At 41.6% G+C, this 23,843-nt stretch overlaps 1 protein-coding gene across 3 annotated transcripts in view; it reads left to right on the top strand.

Moving 5' to 3' along the window:
• Positions 1–23,843, top strand: part of pds5b (PDS5 cohesin associated factor B) — a 218,689-nt gene that overhangs the window by 42,221 nt on the left and 152,625 nt on the right. For all 3 annotated transcript variants that reach the window (XM_067985956.1, XM_067985959.1, XM_067985957.1), the window contains exons 3-5: positions 10,781–10,984; positions 11,176–11,262; positions 14,367–14,464. In XM_067985956.1, coding sequence (XP_067842057.1) covers positions 10,781–10,984; positions 11,176–11,262; positions 14,367–14,464 — 389 coding nt within the window. The remainder of the gene's footprint in view (positions 1–10,780; positions 10,985–11,175; positions 11,263–14,366; positions 14,465–23,843) is intronic.

The following is a 23,843-nucleotide window of genomic DNA, read 5'->3' as shown; positions in this document are numbered from 1 at the left end:
GGTGCATGGATTTGGTCAATTGATATTTTCAGTACTCAGACCGATAGATTTTTGTTAGAACATAAGAACATAAGAAATAGAAATCGGCCCCTCGAGCCTGCTCCGCCATTCAATAAGATCATGGCTGATCTGATCCTAATCTCAAATCTAAATTCATGTCCAATTTCCTGCCCGCTCCCCGTAACCCCCAATTCCCTTTACTTCTAGGAAACTGTCGATTTCTGTTTTAAATTTATTTAATGATGTAGCTTCCACAGCTTCCTGGGGCAGCAAATTCCACAGACCTATTACCCTCTGAGTGAAGAAGTTTCCCCTCATCTCAGTTTTGAAGGAGCAGCCCCTTATTCTAAGATTATGCCCCCTAGTTCTAGTTTCACCCATCCTTGGGAACATCCTCACCGCATCCACCCGATCAAGCCCCTTCACAATCTTATGTTTCAATAAGATCGCCTCTCATTCTTCTGAACTCCAATGAGTAGAGTCCCAATCTACTCAACCTCTCCTCATATGTCCGCCCCCTCATCCCTGGGATTAACCGAGTGAACCTTCTTTGTACTGCCTCGAGAGCAAGTATGTCTTACTAGGTAAGGGTATAAAGTGATATGGAGTAAAGGCGGGTAAATGGGGTTGATCAGCCATGATCAGATTGAATTGCGGAACAGCATCGATGGGCTGAATGTCTGTCTGTGTACCTTAGTTTCCCTATATTGTCACAGTGATCATGCATCAAAAGTAATTCACTGGCTGTGAATGGATTTGGGACATCTTAAGGTAGTGAAGGGCTAAATATAAAAAAAAAGTTTGTTCTTTCCTTCCTTTTGCTTGTGAGGATGTTGAACAAACACTTGATGGTATTCACTTAAATTATTTAATTTTATGTTGAGCCAGCCTCTTTGTGCCCTACAGCAGTTGTTTTTTATTTTGACAAGCACCCCTTTTTAAGCTGTTTGGGTGGCGTATTTAAGCTTCATGAGGAAGAATTGAAAATGCGTGCATCAATCAAGTCAGTAAAGGGTGGACTATATTCAGCTGATAATATTCAAAAGTTTAGATCTGGAGATGAACGAAGTTCTCCTGTTCTTTAATGGTACCAGAACTGAATTTATTTGTGTTCATTTTTTTTCTGGCATATGTAGGATGTAATTTGTTCGGATGTAACAGTTTCTCAATTTCAAAAAACTTTTGTAAAAACATGGACTGTATACTGAAATACGCAAATTGGTATAAATTAGGAATTGATTTTCATTGATACTGCATATATATATATAAAAAAAAATACAGAATAACCATGAATCAACTCTAACACTGCTCTAACCAGGTGAATACAGATTTTTTTAAAACATCTGTCAACTACATGTGTTGAGGTACATAAGTGGCCTGGAAGAAGTGATGCTGATGCACAATTTGTGGTATTATAGGGTGTATTATGTACAGCGGTGGTCATATTTCTGAAAATACTGCAGTGGAAGGATTCAGGGAAAAATGAACAAAAATATTTTTGGGTGAAAGAAGCTAAATTCTTCACTGGAAAAAAGCTTTTTGGGCATGGGGGGTGGGGTGGCGATAGTGAGAGTAAGTTAATAAGGGAAATCAATAGTGTAGATGTAGGGTATTTCGTTCAAACCAGGATAGGAGAAACAGGGTGTGATTGTATGCTGAAGAATTAGCAAGTTGAATTTGAGGAATAAACAACTTCACATTTCTCTCTGGACATGTAATAGGTGGCAGTCCATCCTACATAGAAGTACATAAAATGTACAGAGAAACAGGCCATTCAGCCCAACAGGTCCATGCTGGTGTTTATGTTCCATACGAGTCCCCTCCCACCCTTTTTCATCTAACCCCATCAACATATCCTTCTATTCCTTTCTCCCTCATGCATTTAAGCGGAAGCTAGATAAACACATCTATGCTAGTCGCCTCAACTACTCCTTGAGGTAGCAAGTTCCACATTCTAACCACTCTCTGGGTAAAGAAGTTTCTTCTGAATTCCCGATTGGATTTATTAGTGACTAGCTTATATTTATGGCCCCTAGTTCTGGCCTCCCCTTCAAGTGGAAACATCTCTGTCTACCCTATCAAACACTTTTATTATCTTAACGACCTCTATCAGGTCATCCTCAGTCTTCTTTTCTAGAGGAAAAAAAGCCCCAGCCTGTTCAATCTTTCCTGATGGGTATAATCTCTCAGTTCTGATAGCATCCCAGTAAATCTTTTTTGCACCTTCTCCAGTGCCTCGATATCCTTTTTATAATATGGAGACCAGAACTAACCAAGGTTCTATTTGAGTTTAACATAACTTCCCTGCTTTTCAATTCTATCCCTCTAGAAATGAATCCCAGTGCTTTGTTTGTGTTTTTTTTTAATGGCCTTATTAACCTGCGTCGCTACTTCTTGTGATTTGTGAATCTGTACCCCCGGATCCCTTTGCTCCTCTACCCCATTTAGACCCTTATTTTCCAAGGAGTATGTGACTGCCTTATTCTTCCTACCAAAATGTACCACCTCTCACTTATCTATATTGAAATTAATTTGTCAATTACACACTCATTCTGCAAGTTTATTAATTCTTGCACTTTGTCGCAGTCTTCCTCGGTATTAACTATACACCCAATTTGGTATCATCTGCAAATTCCAAAATTGTGCTTCTGATTCCCGTGTCCAAATTGTTTATGTAAATGGTGAACAACAGTGGTCCCAGTACCGGTCCTGGTCGAACACAACTTCCCACCGTTTGCCATCTGCGTAACTACCTATAACCCCCACTCTCTGTTTGGTGTTATGTAGCCAGCTTGCTAGCCATTCTGCTACTTGTCCCCTGACTCCACATGCTCTGACCTTAGTCATGAGTTTACTATGTGGTACCTTTTATCGAAGGCCTTTTGAAAATCCAAATATATAACGTCTACTGCATTACCCTTATCAATCCTTTGTTATTTCTTCAAAGAATTCAATAACGTTGGTCAAGCATGACCTTCCCTTTTGAAATCCGTGCTGACTATTCGTAATTATATTTTCGGTTTTAAGATGTTTTTCTATTGCATCTTTCAGTAAAGAATACATTATCTTTCCTACCACCGTCGTTAAGCTAATTGGTCTATATTTCCCTGGACTTGTTCTATCTCCCTTTTTTTTAAATATAGGAATCACATTAGCTGTACTCCAGTCCTCTGGCACTATTCCCCATTTCTAATGAATTTTTATATATATGTAATAGTGCCTCTACTATCTCTTCCCTAACTTATTTTAATATGCGCAGATGCAACCCATTTGGACCATGGGTCTTATCCTCTCGAAGTTTGATTAATTTAATTTATCAATTATCTCCCCCCTGTTCTATCATCAATGTCTTTAGAAGAATGGATCAAAAAAGATAGTCATGCCCACCATGTTAGTCTCCTTGGTAAATACTGAGCCAAGTAACTAGTGTTGCATTCATAGTAGGTACAGCACAGGAGGCGGCCATTCGGCCCATCGTGCCTGTACCACCTCTTTGAAAGAGCAGTCCAATTCCTCTGCTCTTTCCCCATAACCCTGTAATTTTTTTCCCTTCAAGTATTTATTTAATTCCCTTTTGACAGTTACTATTGAATCTGCTTCCACCACCCTTTCAGGCAGTGCATTCCAGATCATTACAACTTGTTTGTTTCCTCATGTCGCCTTTGGCTCTTTTGCCAATCACCTTAAATCTGTGTCCTCTGGTTACTGACCCATCTACCACTGCAAACAATTTCTACTTATTTACTCTTATCAACAGTTCATGCTTTTGAACACCTCTATCAAATCTCCCCTTAACCTTCTCTGCTTCTCCGTTCTAAGGAGAACAACCCCAGCTTCTCCAATCTCTCCAAACAACTGAAGTCCCTCATCCCTGGTACCATTCTCGTAAATCTCTTCTGTACCCCCTCTAAGGCCTTGACACCCGTCCTAAAGTGTGGTGCCCAGAATTGAACACAATACTCCAGATGAGGCCTAAACAGTGTTTAATAAAGGTTAAGCATAATTTCCTTGCTTTTGTACTCTATGCCTCCATTTATAAAGCCCAAGATCCCATCTTTTTTAATAGCCTTCTCAACTTGTCCCACCACCTTCAAAGATTTGTATATGTGCACTCTCAGGTCTCTGTTCCTGCACCCCCTTTAAAATTGCACCATTTAGTTTATATTGCCTCTCCTTATTATTCCTACCACAATGCATCACTTCACACTTCTCTGCGTTAAATTTCATCTGCCATGTGTATGCCATTTTCACCAGTCTGTCTCTGTCCTCCAAAAGTCTGTTACTATCCTCCACATTATTTACTACGTTTCCGAGTTTTGTGTCCTCTGCCAACTTTGAAATTATACCCTCTATACACATATCCAGGTCATTAGTATATATCAAAAAGAGCAGAGGTCCCAATGCTGACCCCTGGGGAACACTACTGTATACTTGCCTCCAGTCTGAAAAACAACTGTTCACCACAACTCTGCTTTCTGTCCCCTAACCAATTTTGTATCCACTGTTCCTTTTAATCCCATGGGCTTCAATTTTGCTTCTAAGTCTATTGTGTGGTACTTTATCAAATGCATTTTGAAAGTCCGTATACACATCAACTGCACTACCCTCATCATTGAATCAGAAAGTTATGGCACAGAAGGAATTCATTCGGCCCTTTGTGTCCATGCTGGCCGAAAGAGCTTTCCAGCATTTGGTCCGTAGCCCTGTAATTGCACATCCAAGTACTTTTTTAGATGTCTGCCTCTACCATGCTTTCAGGCAGTGAGTTCCAGACCCCTGCCACCCTGTGGGTGAAAACATTTCTTCTCAGCTCCCCTCTAATCCTTCTACTAATTACTTTAAATCGAAGCCCCTGGTCACTGACCCCTCTGCTAAGGGAAATAGGTTCTTCCTATCCACTCTAGTCCCATCATAATTTTATATACCTCACTTCAATCACCCCATAGCCACCTCTGATCCAAAGAAAACAACCCCAGTCTTTCCTCATAGATAAAATTCTCCAGTCCTGCCAACATCCTCGTAAATCTCCTCTGTAGCCTCTCTAGTGCAATTACATCCTTCCTGTAATATGGTGACCGGAACTCTACTCTGTACTCTAGCTGTGGCCTCACTAGTGTTTTATACAGTTCTAGCATAACCTCCCTGCTCTTATATTCTATGCCTCAGCTAATAAAGGAAAGTATCCTGTGTGCCTTTTTAACCACCTTATCTACCTGTCCTACATTCAGGTGCTCGTGGAGATGCGCTCCAAGGTTCCTCTGTTCCTCTACACCAATCAGTATCTTCCCAATTATTGTGTACTCCCTTGCCCTGTTTGCCCTCCCCAAATGCATTACCTCACACTTCTCTGGATTGAATTCCATTTGCCACTTTTCTGCCCACCTGACCAGTCCATTGATAGCTTCCTGCAGTCTACAGCTTTCTTCCTCCACTATCAACCACATGGCCAATTTTTGTATCATCTGCAAAGAGCTTAATCATGCCCCTTACTTTTAAGTCTTATTAATAAAAACCATAAGAGATAGGAACAGGAGTAGGCCATTCTGCCTCTCGAGCCTGCTCCGCCATTCAATGAGATCATGGCTGATCTGATTTTTATCTCGAATCCACTTTCCTGTCTTTTCCCCATATCTTTTGACTCCCTTGCTGATCAAAAATTTGTCTAATTCAGTCTTGAATGTATTTAATGACTCAGCCTCCACAGCTTTTTGGGGTAAAGAATTCCAAAGATTCACGACCCTCTGGGAGAAGAAAGTCCTCCTCACTTCTGTCTTAAATGGGCCACCCCTTAATGCCCCCTAGTTTTAGATTCCCCCATGAGGGGGAACATCCTCTCAGCATCTACCCTATCGAGTCCCCTCAGAATCTTGTATGTTTCCATAAGATCTCCTTTCATTCTTCTAAACTCCAATGAGTATAGACCCAACCTGTTCAATCTTTCCTCATAAGACAACCCTTCCATACCCGGAATCAACTTAGTGAACCTTCTCTGAACTGCCTCCAACGCAAGTATGTGCTTCCTTAAATAAGGGCACCAGAACTGTACGCAGTACTCCAGGTGTGGTCTCACCAGCACCCTGTACAGTTGTAGCATGACTTCCCTGCTTTTATACTCCATTCCCCTAGAAATAAAGGCCAGTATCACGTTTGCCTTCCAGATTTTTTTTTTATTCGTTCATGGGATGTGGGTGTCGCTGGCAAGGCTGGCATTTATTGCCTATCCCTAATTGCCCTTGAGAAGGTGGTGGTGAGCCGCCTTCTTGAACCGCTGCAGTCCATATGGTGAAGGTTCTCCCACAGTGCTGTTGGGTAGGGAGTTCCAGGATTTTGACCCAGCGATGATGAAGGAACGGCGATATATTTCCAAGTTGGGATGGTGTGTGACTTGGAGGGGAACGTGCAGGTGGTGTTGTTCCCATGTGCCTGCTGCTCTTGTCCTTCTAGGTGGTAGAGGTTGTGGGTTTGGGAGGTGCTGTCCAAGAAGCCTTGGCGAGTTGCTGCAGTGCATCCTGTGGATGGTACACACTGCAGCCACAGTGCGCTGGTGGTGAAGGGAGATTACCAGCTACACCTGTATGTTGACTGTGTTTGTGTTTCGTGTACGAGGACACCCAGATCCCTCTGTACCGCAGCATTTTGTAGTATTTCTCCATTCAAATAATATTTTGCTTTTTTATTTTTCCTTCCAAAGTGGATGACTTTGCATTTTCCCACATTATATTCCATCTGCCAAATTTTTGCCCATTCGCTTAACTTGTCAATATCCCTTTGCAGACACTTTGTACTCATCGCAACTTGCTTTTCCACCTATCTTTGTATCATCAGCAAATTTGGCCACAAGACACTCTGTTCCTCCATCCAAATCACTGATATGTATTGTAAATAGTTAAGGCCCCAGCACTGAGCCCTGCGGCACCCCACTAGTTACAGATTACCATTTTGAAAATGACCCTTTTATCCTGACTTTGTTTTCTGTTAGCCAATCCTTTATCCATGCCAGTATATTACCCCCAACACCATGAGCTCTTGTGCAGTAATCTTTTATGTGGCACCTTATCGAATGCCTTTTGGAAATCCAAATATACTGCATCCATTAGTTCCCCTTTATCCATCCTGCCCGTTATTTCCTCAAAGAACTCTTAATACCACAAAAAGTAAGGAACCTTGCACTGAACCCTGTGGAACCCCACTGGAAACAGCCTTCCAGTCACAAAAACACCTGTCGACCATTACCCTTTTGCTTCCTCTGTACTTTCTGTATTCAGCCTGGTTCTCCACTGTGTTATGAACCTTTTATATTTGTCATAAGCCTCCTTTATCTGTTTCATTTTAATTTCTGTATCTTTAGTCATACCCATTCAATCCTCTCCATTACTTCATCAAAGAACTCAATCAAGTTAGTCAAACACGATTTTCCTTTAACAAATCCGTACTGACTTTCATTTTATTAGCCCATACTTTTCCAAGTGCCAATTAATTGTGTCCCTTTTTATTATTGTCTGTATATTAAAAAAAAATTCCCCACTACCGACGTTAGGCTGACTAGCCTGTAATTGCCAGCTTTATCTCACTCCCATTTTTTGAACAGCGTTGTTGCAGTTGAAATCCTCCAGTCCTCTGGCATGTCCCCATATCTAAGGAGGATTGACAGATTGTGGCCAGTCTCTGCAATTTCCACCCTGACTTCCCTCTAACCTGGAATGCATCCCATTTGGACCGGGTGACTTTTCTCCTTTGAGTACTGCCAATCTTTTAAGTACTTCCCTTTATCTATTTTTATCCTCTGCAATATCTCTTCGACCTCTTCCTTTACTACTACAATGACAGCATCCTCTTATTTAGTGAAGATGGATGCAAAGTATTCATTTAGTACCTCAGCCATGCCGTCTGCCTCCACAAGAAGATCTTTTTTGTCCCAAATCGGTCCCACACTTCCTTTGACTATGCTTTTACTATTTATATGTTTATAAAAAGACTTCTGGGCTCCGATTTATATTAGCTGCTAATCTATTCTCATACACTTTCTTTGCCAGTCTTCCCTTTTTTGGATCGCCTCTGTACTTTCTGTATTCAGCCTTGTTCTTGACTCTATTATGAACCTGATATTTGTCATAAGCCTCCTTTTTCTGCTTTATTTTATTCTCCACACCTCTAATCATCCGAGCAGGTTATATATTTATTTTCATCACCTTTTTAAAATGTGCAACAAGGATAGTAGAAAAACATTCCTGTTCCTATTACCCATGCTCAATCTGGAGTTATGCTATTAAAAGTTTTTTTACAAGTTAATGAACTGTTTCTATATTATGTTGTACAAGTAACTGCACAGCCGCCACGTGAACTTTGGCTGCTGTGACATTGGAAGCTCTGTGGTTAACAATGCTCAAAGTATTGTGTGAGAAAGATCTAAAAACACTTACTTCAAAAGCAGAACAAGTTTTCCCCTTGGATTATTTATATCAAACTACCAAATACCTGAGCCTGCCGACTACATTTGTGCAAAATCAGCATGTTCTTGCCACTATTTTATATACATCTTTAAAACTCTCATTGGCTTTTTACAGAGTATTTCTCATGTATCCACCATCAGACAGCAGAATTAAGCTGAATATGGTTTTGAGTATCTCCATTTTTATAAGAATAAAAAGTCATTGTGGGAGATGAGGCTCAATTTATACATACATCCAAAGCAACTTGCAGTGATTACATTAAAATAATTGATCTGTCAGTGTGGACGTCATCATGCATCATTGATATGGAGAGCACTGCCTGTCAGTATCCACCATGAAAGCCAATGTCAGCAAAAAAAACAAAGCAGAGTAAAACCACACCATTTCAAGGTTGTCGTCTCATTGCATAGTTTATGACATCATCTCAGCCACTGTGAGATTACTGGTTTGTAATCATTCCCATATATCCAATATGTATCAATTACCAACACTTTCGAAATGCAGTTTTTCAGGGGTTAATATTTTCAAACTCTCAAAAAAAAAAATGACAATTATGATTGGCCTTTAATAGTTTTAAATATTCTGTTCCAACAACACAGCTCTACATAGGCTGGTATTAATCTGAAGACTGGATTATCGTAGTGCAAGCTCCTTGCCATAATTCAAAATGGAACTGAATTGGTTCCTGATTCAGCAGTTTGTTGAGGTGGAGGTTTGCGTTAGATAGTATGTAGAAAAACGTTCAGGTTGATGCCTGTAACAGGATTCCCTCACTAGTATTTTTGTTACAGCAGTCAATGTTGCTTATTAGATACAAGCTATTTGGCTTACTTGATTTGGAAAAGCAACCTGGAATACCAATTTCAGCAGAGTCTGTGATGCTCTAATTTGGGCATAGTCTGAAGGTAAGTCAGTATTTCCACCTTGGGCACTTAAGTTAAGGTCTTGGAGGTACACGGACGTATGGACCAAACTCTTCATTGAAAGCAATGGCTAAGTTGCTTTTCAGATGATGTTTAAAAGATCCCTAGAAGTACAATACCCAGCAAACAATCAGTGCTCTCTTCGAAAACATCGATGGAAAAGTCCTATTATAAAAAGCCGGCATATACAGAGTGTTAGCCTTGTCAAAGATCTTTGAGGGCCATTCATAGTCTGGTTCAAGTACTGTCATTTTGCTACAGAGGAGCATCCAGAGAAACCAAAGCCAACATTGAGATTAGCCAACCCCAATGACACAAGGTCAGCAGCCCTTGCACCATTTAGCTCCCATCATTGGTTATGTCATGTGGAGAGGGAGTGCTTCCCCATTCTTTTACAAAATTGAACAAAGGTGACCAATTATGCTTCTATCGCAGAGATGACTGGTGAAGGCAATTTCAGTGCGTTTGCTAAAATTAAATTATTGTTCTTTTTGATGTTGAAGGAGGCTGCTATTTTTTTTCACTTCCTTCTGCCACATGCCCCAAGATTTTAAACTTGCATGCTCTGCTGTAGATCTGGAGCCAGGTTATTAGAGTGGAAATAGGTGGAAGAAGTTATGTAGAGATTAAAAAAAATAATTCCATCATCGGCTGAGCATTCTTAAAATATGGCATTTTTTGAACTTTTACTTAGTTTAGTACCTGACTTTAAAAAAAAAAAAAATTCCTATAAGAAAATGGTTATTTGCTTTTTTCTATAATAATTTGGGAAAAAAATTGAAATATGGACTCATTACTGCATGTATGTTTAACCATTGCGAACAATTTTTTGGAACTTCACTTTGAAATGTTCCCGTGTAGGTCACAGGAAGATATCTATTGACTCAGACAAAGGATGGTAAGAATGCAAGTTGTCACTTTGTGTTCACTCAGAGGGAAATTACTGTAAACAGAATATTTAAAGTAATACAGATTAATACAGTGCATAAGAATTGGAAGATGGAAAAGTTTATTTGAAGCCCAACAGTCAGTGTCACAGACTTTTTGGGTTTGGATTTGAACCTGTAGCTCCCCTCTCTGCCCACATACTGAGTTCCTGGTTTCGGCTGGGAGGTGCCTGGTGGAGCAGAAAACTTCACTATAACGCAGGAGAGTCCAAAGAAGCTGCCCTGGGCCACAATTCTCTCTGCTTTGCTAACTAGCTAGTTATGGGCTGCAGGCATGACTAACTAATATTTTTTGTAATATAAAAGGAGGCCATGCATTAACTCGTAAAGGAGAAATTTAACTCCAACATTTGCCTTGAAATGCAGCTCATTATTTTAGTGTAACTGCTGAACTTATGTTGTTCACTGAGATGTTGAAACTGGACTTTTGAGTAAGTAAATATCTATTTTTGACTCTTAGATGGTGGTAAAAACCTTCATGGACATGGACCAAGATTCAGAGGATGAGAAGGAGTTGTATCTCAATCTGGCAATGCACCTTGCTTCTGATTTTTTCCTTAAACATCCTGACAAGGATGTGCGACTGCTGGTTGCCTGCTGCCTGGCTGATATTTTTAGAATCTATGCCCCAGAGGCACCCTATACATCACCAGATAAACTTAAGGTAGCTTTTAATCTCTTGAGAATTTTAAATTTGCTTTTTTGAAATACAATATTAAGTTTGTGTTTTTCTACATATCCATTTTGTTTCTAAACTATTGGAATAGTCTTGCATTACTGAATCTAGAGCATTTGTCTCTCAAATCTGTTAAGTCATTTTAAAATACTGTAAGCTTTCAATTTTATTCTCTCCAGGATATTTTTATGTTCATAACAAGACAGCTTAAGGGATTAGAAGACACAAAAAGTGCACAGTTTAACAGATATTTCTACTTACTTGAGGTGAGTGGCACAATATGCTTTGAGGATTCAACAGTTCTTAATATTTGATCGAATTACATGAAGGCTCATTCCAGCCACCAAATAATCACTGGGTTTGCAGGCTTATTGATGAAAACGGATATCTGGTATATGTCACCTGTGTTAATAGTTATAACTTGGTTGGTGTCATCCGTGAAATGTTTTCGGTTTAAGTATTAAAATGGGTTAGGGTTTGAGGAATGAAGAGATATATAGAAATTTTAGCACAGATATGCCCGTTGGCCGTTTTTGATTGAATTTAGGCCTTTTCGGGGAGCCTAATTTTACGCACTCATTTTTCTGCTTTCTCCTTATACTGTTTCAATTCTTTGATTATTCAATATCTTGTTGAATGCTATAAACTACTAAGCATCAGTCGCCAGTTGTGACACAACATTCAACATTCTGATAATTCTTTGCATGATCAAGTTTATTCTAATTTCCCCTGTTGATGTCTCTAATGTTTATCTTGGCCTCTTGTCTTCGATTTATCTACCAGTGGAAATTACCATTGTTTGCTTTATTTATTCCTTTTATCATGTTGAACGTCTCTACTGAATCTCTTGCTGCCCCCTCCCCCAGACGCCTTGGTCTGAGAGAATACAGTTGCTCCAGCCTTTCCTCTCAACACAGATCAATGATGTCATCCTGATAATCTGCATTACACTTTCTCCAGGGCTATTATATTTCTCATCTTGTAGGGAGGAGCCCAAAACTGGGCATTATTCCAGATGTGGCCTAGCTGTTGTTTTGTCTGAGTTGTCATAACTTCTTTCGTATTCAGTCCCTCCAGATATAAGCCTCAAAATACCACTTGTTATCTTCATGGCTCTTTTTATCTGCCCCCCGCCCCCCCCCACCCCCACAAATTTGAAGGCTTACATATTATTCTTGCAAAAAAATTCCATTAGTTTAGTCAAAACTTGACCCGACCATCACAAGTGTACATTGACTGATTTTTAGTGGGCTCAGCCCTTTTAAACAAGATTCCTTATTAATGTGTACATTTTTTGGGTGCCCTTCTACTTCCTTGTCCATAGCCTTTGAAGACTTTCTTACCTCTGTGTAAATACTGAAGCAAAATGTTTATTAAGTGGCTAATAAGCAGCCATTTGCTAATCTGCCATGATCTTAGCATGCTCATTTTGAATGGCTCGAACTCCTCTGTCATGATTCTCTTTTTCCTAACGTGTTGATAAAATTATTTGCTCTTTCCCTTTACATTGGATACAAGTTTTTTTTCATTGTCCATTTTAATATTTCTTGCCTTTTTTTGTTTCTATTTGCAGACTGGAATTTCTCAACTCTTTTGGGTCGCTAGCTTTAGCTTTGTTGTATGCTTTTTATTGTTTATTTTCAGTTAATTTGACGATTCACCCAGGAACTACAACCTTAGACACAGCTCCTTTATCCTCTTTGGAATGTTGCTCGACTATGCTGTGCCTGTTGGTCCGCTGTTATATCAGTTAACTTTATTTGCTTCCAATTTATGCAAGAGAAATCTTTTGATCCTTTTGTAAATTGCTTTTCTCAAATCAATTAACTTTGTTTGATTTTATTTATTTTTTCTTTAAAGCTAACTCTGTTATAATTGCTCAACCCTAACTTTTCTCCCACCTTCATATTGCTGACTTGCTCCGGTTCATTACCCAACACCAAGTCCAGTATTGCATCTTTTCTTGTAGGGCTTGTTATGTACTGACTCAAAAAAAAAGTCGTCAAATTCTTCCCCATTTAAAATGTTTCTGACACTGCCAATGCAGCTTTATATGTGGCTGGAGAAAGGTAAGCAATTCTTGACCAGAAACCAATATGTTATTTACTTCAGATAAAATAAAACCATGTTATGATAGCTTCATTTTTTTTCAATATGACAAAATTCAACTTAGTTTTTAACTAACTTTCTAGTCCTGAAATTACCATTTAAATCATCTTGACTGCTTCCTGCGTGCCGCCACCACCCCCCCAGCCAAAGGAACTGACTCCTTGGTGAATGCCGTCCCCTTGGGTAATGTACCAAAAGGCATTTTTCTGTGCGTGAACCTCGATAACCAGTTTTGGCAGTTTATTCATCAATGGGAGGGACATGATAACCAATCTTGATCTTTGCTGCACAAGCAAGATCACAGGTGGTGATCAGCAGTGGAAACCTGGCTCATTTTCCTCTCCTCTCCCTAGCTGAAGGCCAGAAGTATTAGGAATAATATACTTGTTCTGTGCCTGCAGCAGTATCAGCCGCCAAGGGATGGTCTGCTGCTTTTTTGGTGGACTTAATATTTGGGTATTTTGAGGCTCACAAATGCTTCTAGCCTATTGCTGGAGGACCTCAGAGTTTTGTTGAAAATGCTTTCATTATTGGCAGAAAATCACTTTTGCAGAATTTCAGTTTTTCAAACAGGTCCTATTGCCTTTTACAGTGTCACTGTCCAGCTCTTGGACCTGAAATCTTTTGAATTTTCTATTTTTAAAAAATCATACGACACTAGTACACAAATAAAATCCAGGAAATGCTAGAACGTTACAGGTCAGTTAACATTTGAAAAAGAATGATGGGTTGAATATTTCTGCGACCTCTGAATTCTCAGCTAAAACATTAATTTGTTCCTTCAGAAGTGCACCAACGCATTATGTTTTCAGCATTGTTTTCATTTTCAGATTTGAAGTGTTGCATAACATGTGAACACAATTGTTGTGCAGACTGGGGAAATAATTTTTGTGCTTAGTGTGCAGTATGGAAACTTCCATTGTTCTTTCCCCTAAAACCTTTTTCTTCATCAGTCTTTACAGCATTCCTGTATCCAATGCAGGATGATCTGCTATGATCTTTGAAATGTTGCTCTTAATTCACATTATGATGGTGCTCAAATATCTGAGTGACTTGCTACTGTTCTCCTTTCTCAATGTGGAGCCCAATTATCTTTTGGTACCACTTTTTGATAACATGATAATATCTGGGAAATTGCCATGTGGAGAGACAAGTACATAATTTCATTTTTTAATAAATAGCCATAGTCCTGCAGCCTTCTTAAAATTGAATTATTTTAGTCGTTTGAAGAATGATCAAGGTTTTCTTTGTTTCACTGCAGAATATTGCCTGGGTAAAGTCGTATAACATCTGCTTTGAACTGGAGGATAGCAATGATATCTTCACTCAGTTGTATAGAACACTTTTCCAAGTAATAAAGTAAGTTCGTGCTTGGAAGTAAAATCTGCATGAAATGTAATGTTTACAGTTTAAACCAGTTTTTAAATATTTTACTCCTATTTGGACGGACGGACACCCGCCCTTCCTTGTTTGGGGTGGGGAGGGGCACATAAGAATAAATAAAAGAATGAAGTGTTTGCAACCATCTTCAGTCAGAAGTGCTGATGGATGATCCATCTCAGCCTCGTCCCGATATCCCCACCATCACAGAAGCCAGGCTTCAGCCAATTCGATTCACTCCACGTGATATCAAGAAACGGCTGAGTGCACTGGATACAGCAAAGACTATGGGCCCCGACAACATCCCGGCTGTAGTGCTGAAGGCTTGTGCTCCAGAACTAGCTGCGCCTCTAGCCAAGCTGTTCCAGTACAGCTACAACACTGGCATCTACCCGACAATGTGGAAAATTACCCAGGTATGTCCTGTCCACAAAAAGCAGGACAAATCCAATCCGGCCAATTACCGCCCCATTCGTCTACTCTCAATCATCAGCAAAGTGATGGAAGGTGTCGTTGACAGTGCTATCAAGCGGCACTTACTCACCAATAACCTGCTCACCAGTGCTCAGTTTGGGTTCCGCCAGGACCACTTGGCTCCAGACCTCATTACAGCCTTGTTCCAAACATGGACAAAAGAGCTGAATTCCAGAGGTGAGGTGAGAGTGACTGCCCTTGACATCAAGGCAGCATTTGACCGAGTGTGGCACCAAGGAGCCCTAGTAAAATTCAAGTCAATGGGAATCAGGGGGAAAACTCTCCAGTGACTGGAGTCATACGTAGCACAAAGGAAGATGGTAGTGGTTTTTGGAGGCCAAGCATCTCAGCCCCAGGACATTGCTGCAGGAGTTCCTCAGGGCAGTGTCCTCGGCCCAACCATCTTCAGCTGCTTCATCAATGACCTTCCCTCCATCATAAGGTCAGAAATGGGAATGTTTGCTGATGATTGCACAGTGTTCAGTTCCATTCGCAACCCCTCAGATAATGAAGCAGTCCGAGCCCACATGCAGCAAGACCTGGACAACATCCAGGCTTGGGCTGATAAGTGGCAAGTAACATTCGCGCCAGACAAGTGCCAGGCAATGACCATCTCCAACGAGAGAGAGTTTAACCACCTCGCCTTGACATTCAACGGCATTACCATCGCCAAATCCCCCATCATCAACATTCTAGGGGTCACCATTGACCAGAAACGTAACTGGGCCAGCCATATAAATACTGTGGCTACAAAAGCAGGTCAGAGGCTGGGTATTCTGCGACGAGTGACTCACCTCCTGACTCCCCAAATCCTTTCCACCATCTACAAAGCACAAGTCAGGAGTGTGATGGAATACTCTCCACTTGCCTGGATGAGTGCAGCTCCAACAACACTCAAGAAGCTCGACACCCTCCAGGACAAAGCAGCCCGCTTGATTGGTACCCTATCCACCACCCTAAACATTCACTCCCTTCACCACCGGCGCACAGTGGCTGCAGTGTGCACCATCCACAGGATGCACTGCAGCAACTCGCCAAGACTTCTTCGACAGCACCTCCCAAACCCGCGACCTCTACCACCTAGAAGGACAAGAACAGCAGGCACATGGGAAGAACACCACCTGCAAGTTCCCCTCCAAGTCACACACCATCCCGACTTGGAAATATATCGCCGTTCCTTCGTCGTCGCTGGGTCAAAATCCTGGAACTCCCTTCCTAACAGCACTGTGGGAGAACAGTCACCACACGGACTGCAGTGGTTCAAGAAGGCGGCTCACCACCACCTTCTCAAGGGCAATTAGGGATGGGCAATAAACGCTGGCCTCGCCAGTGACGCCCACATCCCATGAACGAATAATAAAAAAAAATACCCAAGGTTATTGAAGTTGTGTTATCACTGAAACTGATAATTAGTATCGGACCAAACCTAATGTAATGAATCTATAAGTGTAGGGGGTCAGCATTTAGCATACTTAGGCAAGTTACAACTTCGTGGGCTGCACATCACTTAATCGAGAAATTAGCTTGCTCCAAGAAATCATGAAAACACATCAGTTATTTGGCTGTTTGGGTAGCTTGGTATCCTATGAATTTACACATTTTCATATTTTGGGTCCATGAGCCGAGATCCTGATTGACACTGTTGAAATTTGATGTCACGTTGGACCCATACAGCCAGGTGGAAGAAGCTTCCATCCATTCAGGCTGGCTGGATTTGAACTTGGGTACCAGAGGTGAAATGTCAGTGTCCAACCCTTTCCACCACTCAGTCCTCCAACTATGTGGTTTTCCAGCCATTTTAGTGTCCCTGTTGGTGCCCCAACCCAGATTAGCTTATCTAGGGTCGACTCAATCAAACCTGGGACATTTTGGTTTTTAAGGCCTGGGCTTTGGTATACAGTATAGGGTTTTCTTTAGGGGTCAGGGCTAACGCACATTTCAGGAGCTGAGTTGACCTTGTTTAATGCTGCATCTTCCTGTGTGATGCCTGACCGGAGAGTGCATGATACTGACATGGAAAAAGTGTTTCATCTTTTACCATGAATGTCCTTGGGTTCATGAAAACAAAATTAGCCAAAATGAAAATAATTTTGAGAAAATGATGATAATGGGGGTGCAACTTGCAAGTTGCAGTTGATCACTATGTATTCAGGGTGCAGAATTCATATTGTATATCATCAGCATAGGCAGCGCTGACTGTTTAAAGCACCAATAAGGGATGTTGGAGTGTGGTGGGTTAATGTCAGTTGCAGCAGAGTAGTAGGTCACTGGTTCAAAGTCCTGATCTCAGCTGTATAGATATGCTGTGGGCATGAAGTTGATGATGGGGGAGGTGGAAAATTTGATCCCACTTAAGTGTGATCCTCATGGTGGTTGGTTGGCTGAAAAAGGCACTGGTGATGGCGAATGATCAGGCCGTTTGCTTGCCCTTAAATGCAGTTCCAGGAGAATATCTGGAGGAAGAGGAGGTATTTGTCTTTTAAGGAGGCAGCATTCTCTTCAATTGGAAACCAGCGCCACCTTGTGCATAAGCATGCAGTTTACTTCAATATGATTAGAAAATAGAAGATGGTAGAATGACATAGCACTTTGGTGCATGAAGGCATTATGTTGTCGATCTTGTGTTGCTATTTGGTGAGTTTGTTATCTTTATGCTGTTGGGAGGCTGCTCGAGTAAAAACAGTAAATAAAAGCAAGTTGGATCCAACTCTGCCATCCTCGGGCTGGATAATAGGAGGCACCCAATCGAAGTAGGTAGCCTTCCTACAATGAAATGACGCATGTGCTGGGGAAATGTAAAAGATTGATGGGAATTCAGTGGTATCATAGAATCATAGAAGTTACAACATGGAAACAGGCCCTTCGGCCCAACATGTCCATGTCGCCCAGTTTATACCACTAAGCTAGTCCCAATTGCCTGCACTTGGCCCATATCCCTCTATACCCATCTTACCCATGTAACTGTCCAAATGCTTTTTAAAAGACAAAATTGTACCCGCCTCTACTACTGCCTCTGGCAGCTCGTTCCAGACACTCACCACCCTTTGAGTGAAAAAATTGCCCCTCTGGACCCTTTTGTATCTCTCCCCTCTCACCTTAAATTTATGCCCCCTCGTTATAGACTCCCCTACCTTTGGGAAAAGATTTTGACTATCGACCTTATCTATGCCCCTCATTATTTTATAGACTTCTATAAGATCACCCCTTAACCGAGGGGTGATCTCCAGGGAAAAAAGTCCCAGTCTGTCTAACCTCTCCCTGTAAGTCAAACCATCAAGTCCCGGTAGCATCCTAGTAAATCTTTTCTGCACTCTTTCTAGTTTAATAATATCCTTTCTATAGTAGGGTGACCAGAACTGTACACTACTCCAAGTGTGGCCTCACCAATGCCCTGTACAACTTCAACAAGACATCCCAACTCCTGCATTCAATGTTCTGACCAATGAAACCAAGCATGCCGAATGCCTTCTTCACCACCCTATCCACCTGTGACTCCACTTTCAAGGAGCTATGAACCTGTACTCCTAGATCTCTTTGTTCTATAACTCTCCCCAACGCCCTACCATTAACGGAGTAGGTCCTGGCCCGATTCGATCTACCAAAATGCATCACCTCACATTTATCTAAATTAAACTCCATCTGCCATTCATCGGCCCACTGGCCCAATTGATCAAGATCCCGTTGCAATCCGAGATAACCTTCTTCACTGTCCACAATGCCACCAATCTTGGTGTCATCTGCAAACTTACTAACCATGCCTCCTAAATTCTCATCCAAATCATTAATATAAATAACAAATAACAGCGGACCCAGCACCGATCCCTGAGGCACACCGCTGGACACAGGCATCCAGTTTGAAAAACAACCCTCTGCAACCACCCTCTGTCTTCTGTCGTCAATCCAATTTTGTATCCAATTGGCTACCTCACCTTGGATCCCATGAGATTTAACCTTATGTAACAACCTACCATGCGGTACCTTGTCAAATGCTTTGCTGAAGTCCATGTAGACCACGTCTACTGCACAGCCCTCATCTATCTTCTTGGTTACCCCTTCAAAAAACTCAATCAAATTCGTGAGACATGATTTTCCTCTCTCAAAACCATGCTGACTGTTCCTAATTAGTCCCTGCCTCTCCAAATGCCTGTAGATCCTGTCCCTCAGAATACCCTCTAACAACTTACCCACTACAGATGTCAGGCTCACTGGTCTGTAGTTCCCAGGCTTTTCCCTGCCGCCCTTCTTAAACAAAGGCACAACATTTGCTACCCTCCAATCTTCAGGCACCTCACCTGTAGCGGTGGATGATTCAAATATCTCTGCTAGGGGACCCGCAATTTCCTCCCTAACCTCCCATAACGTCCTGGGATACATTTCATCAGGTCCCGGAGATTTATCTACCTTGATGCGCGTTAAGACTTCCAGCACCTCCCTCTCTGTAATATGTACACTCCTCAAGACATCACTATTTATTTCCCCAAGTTCCCTAACATCCATGCCTTTCTCAACCGTAAATACCGATGTGAAATATTCATTCAGGATCTCACCCATTTCTTGTGGTTCCGCACATAGATGACCTTGTTGATCCTTAAGAGGCCCTACTCTCTCCCTAGTTAATTGTAAACAATTTTACAACACCAAGTTATAGTCCAGCAATTTTATTTTAAATTCACAAGCTTTCGGAGATTTCCTCCTTCCATTTGCCTGAGGAAGGAGGAAATCTCCGAAAGCTTGTGAATTTAAAATAAAATTGCTGGACTATAACTTGGTGTTGTAAAATTGTTTACAATTGTCAACCCCAGTCCATCACCGGCATCTCCACATCACATCTCCCTAGTTACCCTTTTGCCCTTTATGTATTTGTAGAAGCTCTTTGGATTCACCTTTGCCTGATCTGCCAAAGCAATCTCATATCCCCTTTTTGCCCTCTTGATTTCTCTCTTAACTCTACTCCGGCAATCTCTATACTCTTCAAGGGATCCACTTGATCCCAGCTCCCTATGCATGTCATATGCCTCCTTCTTCTTTTTGACTAGGGCCACAATCTCCCGAGTCATCCAAGGTTCCCTACTTCTACCAGCCTTGCCCTTCACTTTATAAGGAATGTGCTTACCCTGAACCCTGGTTAACACACTTTTGAAAGCCTCCCACTTACCAGACGTCCCTTTGCCTGCCAACAGACTCTCCCAATCAACTTCTGAAAGTTCCTGTCTAATACCATCAAAATTGGCCTTTCCCCAATTTAGAATTTTAACTTTTGGGCCAGACCTATCCTTCTCCATAGCTATCTTAAAACTAATGGAATTATGATCACTGGTCCCAAAGTGATCCCTCACTAACACTTCTGTCACCTGCCCTTCCTTATTTCCCAAGAGGAGGTCAAGTTTTGCCCCCTCTCTAGTCGGGCCATCCACATACTGAATGAGAAATTCCTCCTGAATACACTCAACAAATTTCTCTCCATCCAAGCCCCTAATGCTATGGCTGTCCCAGTCAATGTTGGGAAAGTTAAAGTCCCCTACTATTACCACCCTATTTTTCTTGCAGCTGTCTGTAATCTCCTTACATATTTGCTCCTCAATTTCCCGTTGACTATTTGGGGGTCTGTAGTACAATCCTATCAAAGTGATCTCTCCCTTCTTATTTTTCAGTTCTACCCATATAGACTCAGTGGGCGAACCCTCGGATATATCCCCTCTCACTACTGCCGTGATGTTCTCCCTAATCAAGAACGCAACTCCCCCTCCTCTCTTACCTCCTCTCTTACCTCCTGCTCTATCTTTCCTATAGCATCTGTACCCTGGAACATTGAGCTGCCAGTCCTGCCCCTCCCTTATCCATGTTTCAGTAAGGTGGGAAATTTAAATTGCATGTTTAAAAAAAAATGTAAGTCGTTGCCAGATATGTTTAAAGAAGTCGCTGGTAAGTATCTTGTCCATAAATCTAACTGGTTTCTCATGAGGGTTGCTAGTGTGTTTTCAAGGGCAACATCTACTCAAGATTTTGTTCTTTCCTACATCGCAGCACTATTATGTTTATTTGAAAACCTTCATCTATTCACAAGTTGCTGCATGTTGGGACTTAATATACAAAGATGGAGTATGCACAAATTGCTGACAAAATACTTTCGATTACTGTCCCAGTGGTTCAGCGGGGTTACACAATGCCTAGCTAATCCATGCAGACCAGAAGGTCTTGTGTTCAATTCTCCTATCTGTGCTGAGTGCGATCATGTCAGTTGGGGTTGTGATAGTGGTGCTGCAGCTGAATATAATACAGGGGTGTCGTCGTGGACTAATAATCCAGAGAATGTTAGTTCAAATCCCACCATGGTAGTTTGAGAAGTTGAATTCAGTTTGAAGAAAAATGTGGAAATTTAAACAAACTGACATAAGCCAAAGTGACCATGAAGCTGTCGAATTTTCATTAAAAACTCAACTGGTTCACTGATATCCTCCCTTTTAGGGAAGGAAACCTGTTGTCCTTATTTGTTGCTTCAGTCCCACACCAACTGACTCTTAACTATCCTCTGAAGTGATCTAGCAAGACATTCGTTTGAATCAAACTGCTTCGGCGGTTCAAGAAGAAGGCCCACCACACCTTCTCAGCAACTGTGGCTACAAGAACAGGTCAGAGGCTGGGTATTCTGCCGCGAGTGACTCCCCAAAGCCTTTCCACAATCTGCAAGTCACAAGTCAGGAGTGTGATGGGATACTTTCCACTTGCCTGGATGAGTGCAGCTCCAACAACACTCAAGAAGCTCGACACCATCCAGGACAAAGCAGCCTGCTTGATTGGCACCCCATCCACCATCTGCGCATCGTGGCTGCAGTGCATACCATCTACAAGATGCACTGCAGCAACTTGCCAAGGCTTCTTTGACAGCACCTCCTATACCCACGACCTTTACCACCTAGAAGGACAAGGGCAGTTGGCATATGGGAACCACGCCACCTGCACGTTCCCCTCCAAGTCACACACCATCCTGACTTGGAAATATATCGCCGTCCCTTCATCGTCGCTGGGTCAAAATCCTGGAACTCCCTACCTAACAGTACTGTGGGAGAACCTTCACCACACGGACTGCAGTGGTTCAAGAAGGCAGCTCACCACCACCTTCTCGAGGGCAATTAGGGATGGACAATAAATGCTGGCCTCACCAGCATCTCCCACATCCCATGAATGAATAGAAAAAAAAAACCTAAGAATGGGCAATAAATGGCAGTGACGGCCCACATTCCTGAGAGTGAATTAAAAAAAAACTTCTTTGCAACTGGATGCATAAGCGTCCATTTTTTGTCCCCCAAAGGTTTCATATTCTCTCCTATTCCATCCTTGCCATCCATGGCTGTGGTAGCCTTGTGGCTATGATACTGGATGAGTAACCCAGTTGTCATGAGTTCAAATTCCTCTGGAAATTGAATTCCATAATTTTGATGATTTTTTTTTGTTCATGTTCGCACCAAAAATTTATCATGATAGCAGATTGATGTCATCCCTGGTTTTATCATGTGCCTTTTTAAGTTTCAGTTCAGTTTTAATCTATTTATTCATTAAACTCTCTGGTTTGATGCATCCTGTTTTACCTATAACAATACATCCTTTTTTTAAAATCAATTGCCTAATTCAAGATTCCCCATTGCTGATCCATCATCTTCTAGCTCGCTTTTCTACCGAATTAATTTGGGTCAGGTCCCTCTGATCTCCCTAAACTATGACTTTTCAAAGTCTGACTCCCTTATCTTTGACTGAATTATCTTTTTCTATTGTATTGAATCTAACTGTAGTGTTCCTGTTCCCCAGTTTTTTTTTTAACTCTCTCTGATTATTCATCTCACTTCATTTCCAAGAACTAAATCGAGCAATGCTGCTTTCCTTGTTGGAGTGGAAACTGATTCAATGATCTAAGGGTGCCTTTTAAAAAGTGTTACCTGTATTCCAGTCACCCAATATAACTGCCCTGTTGTTCTTGAATATCTCTCTGACCTGTCTACAAACCTTTCTCATCTCCATTGTTTGATGACCTGTAATACACATTGTACTTGTTCCCTCCATATTCCTTAACTCTATCCATATGGATGCTTTCTTAATACAACCCCCTGGGACGTTCTTGCATCTTTTACCCTCTCTGTATCTCTCGATGTTTCATCTGGTAAGTTCTTATCCACACCTAAGCTATTTATTTTCTATAGCAGATATATCATACCCGTCCATAGTTATTAATGCTTTTAGGTTTCCTGTTTTATTTTGAATGCTTTGTGCTTGTACGTACATAACCCGTAATCCAGATTACAATTTTTTGTGCAGTTATACTCTTTAATTCCTCCTGTTCCTGATCTCTTAATATTACTTTACTATTTTTATTCGGAGTGAATATTAACACCACTGTGTCAGCCAATGTGTTGCAGGTGGGGAGGAACTGTTGGTTTTAATTTAGAGTCTCCGAATTCATGACCGGAACTGCAGCAAACAGAGCCTCCCGAGTATAGCAGAATTATTTCTCCAGCAAAATGCAGTGAATGGAGGATAGCTATATAATACTCACCGATGCTTAGTTTGGGTTCCACCAGGACCCTTCGGCTCCAGACCTCATTACAGCCTTGGTCCAAACACGGACAAAAGAGCTGAATTCCAGAGGTGAGGTGAAAGTGACTGCCCTTGAAATCAAGACAGCATTTACTGAGTGTGGCACCAAGGAGCCCTAGTAAAATTGAAGTCAATGGGAATCATGGGGAAAACTCTCCAGTGGCTGGAGTCATACCTAGCACAAAGGAAGATGGTGGTGTTGTTGGAGGCCAATCATCTCAGCCCCAGGACATTGCTGCAGGTGTTCCTCAGGGCAGTGTCCTAGGCCCAGCCATCTTCAGCTGCTTCATCGATGACC

Source organism: Heptranchias perlo, chromosome 6 (assembly GCF_035084215.1).
Source record: "Heptranchias perlo isolate sHepPer1 chromosome 6, sHepPer1.hap1, whole genome shotgun sequence".
Classification (NCBI taxonomy): domain Eukaryota; kingdom Metazoa; phylum Chordata; class Chondrichthyes; order Hexanchiformes; family Hexanchidae; genus Heptranchias; species Heptranchias perlo.
The sequence above is the reverse complement of the archived record's forward strand: the minus strand, read 5'-3'. Positions and strand labels throughout refer to the sequence as shown.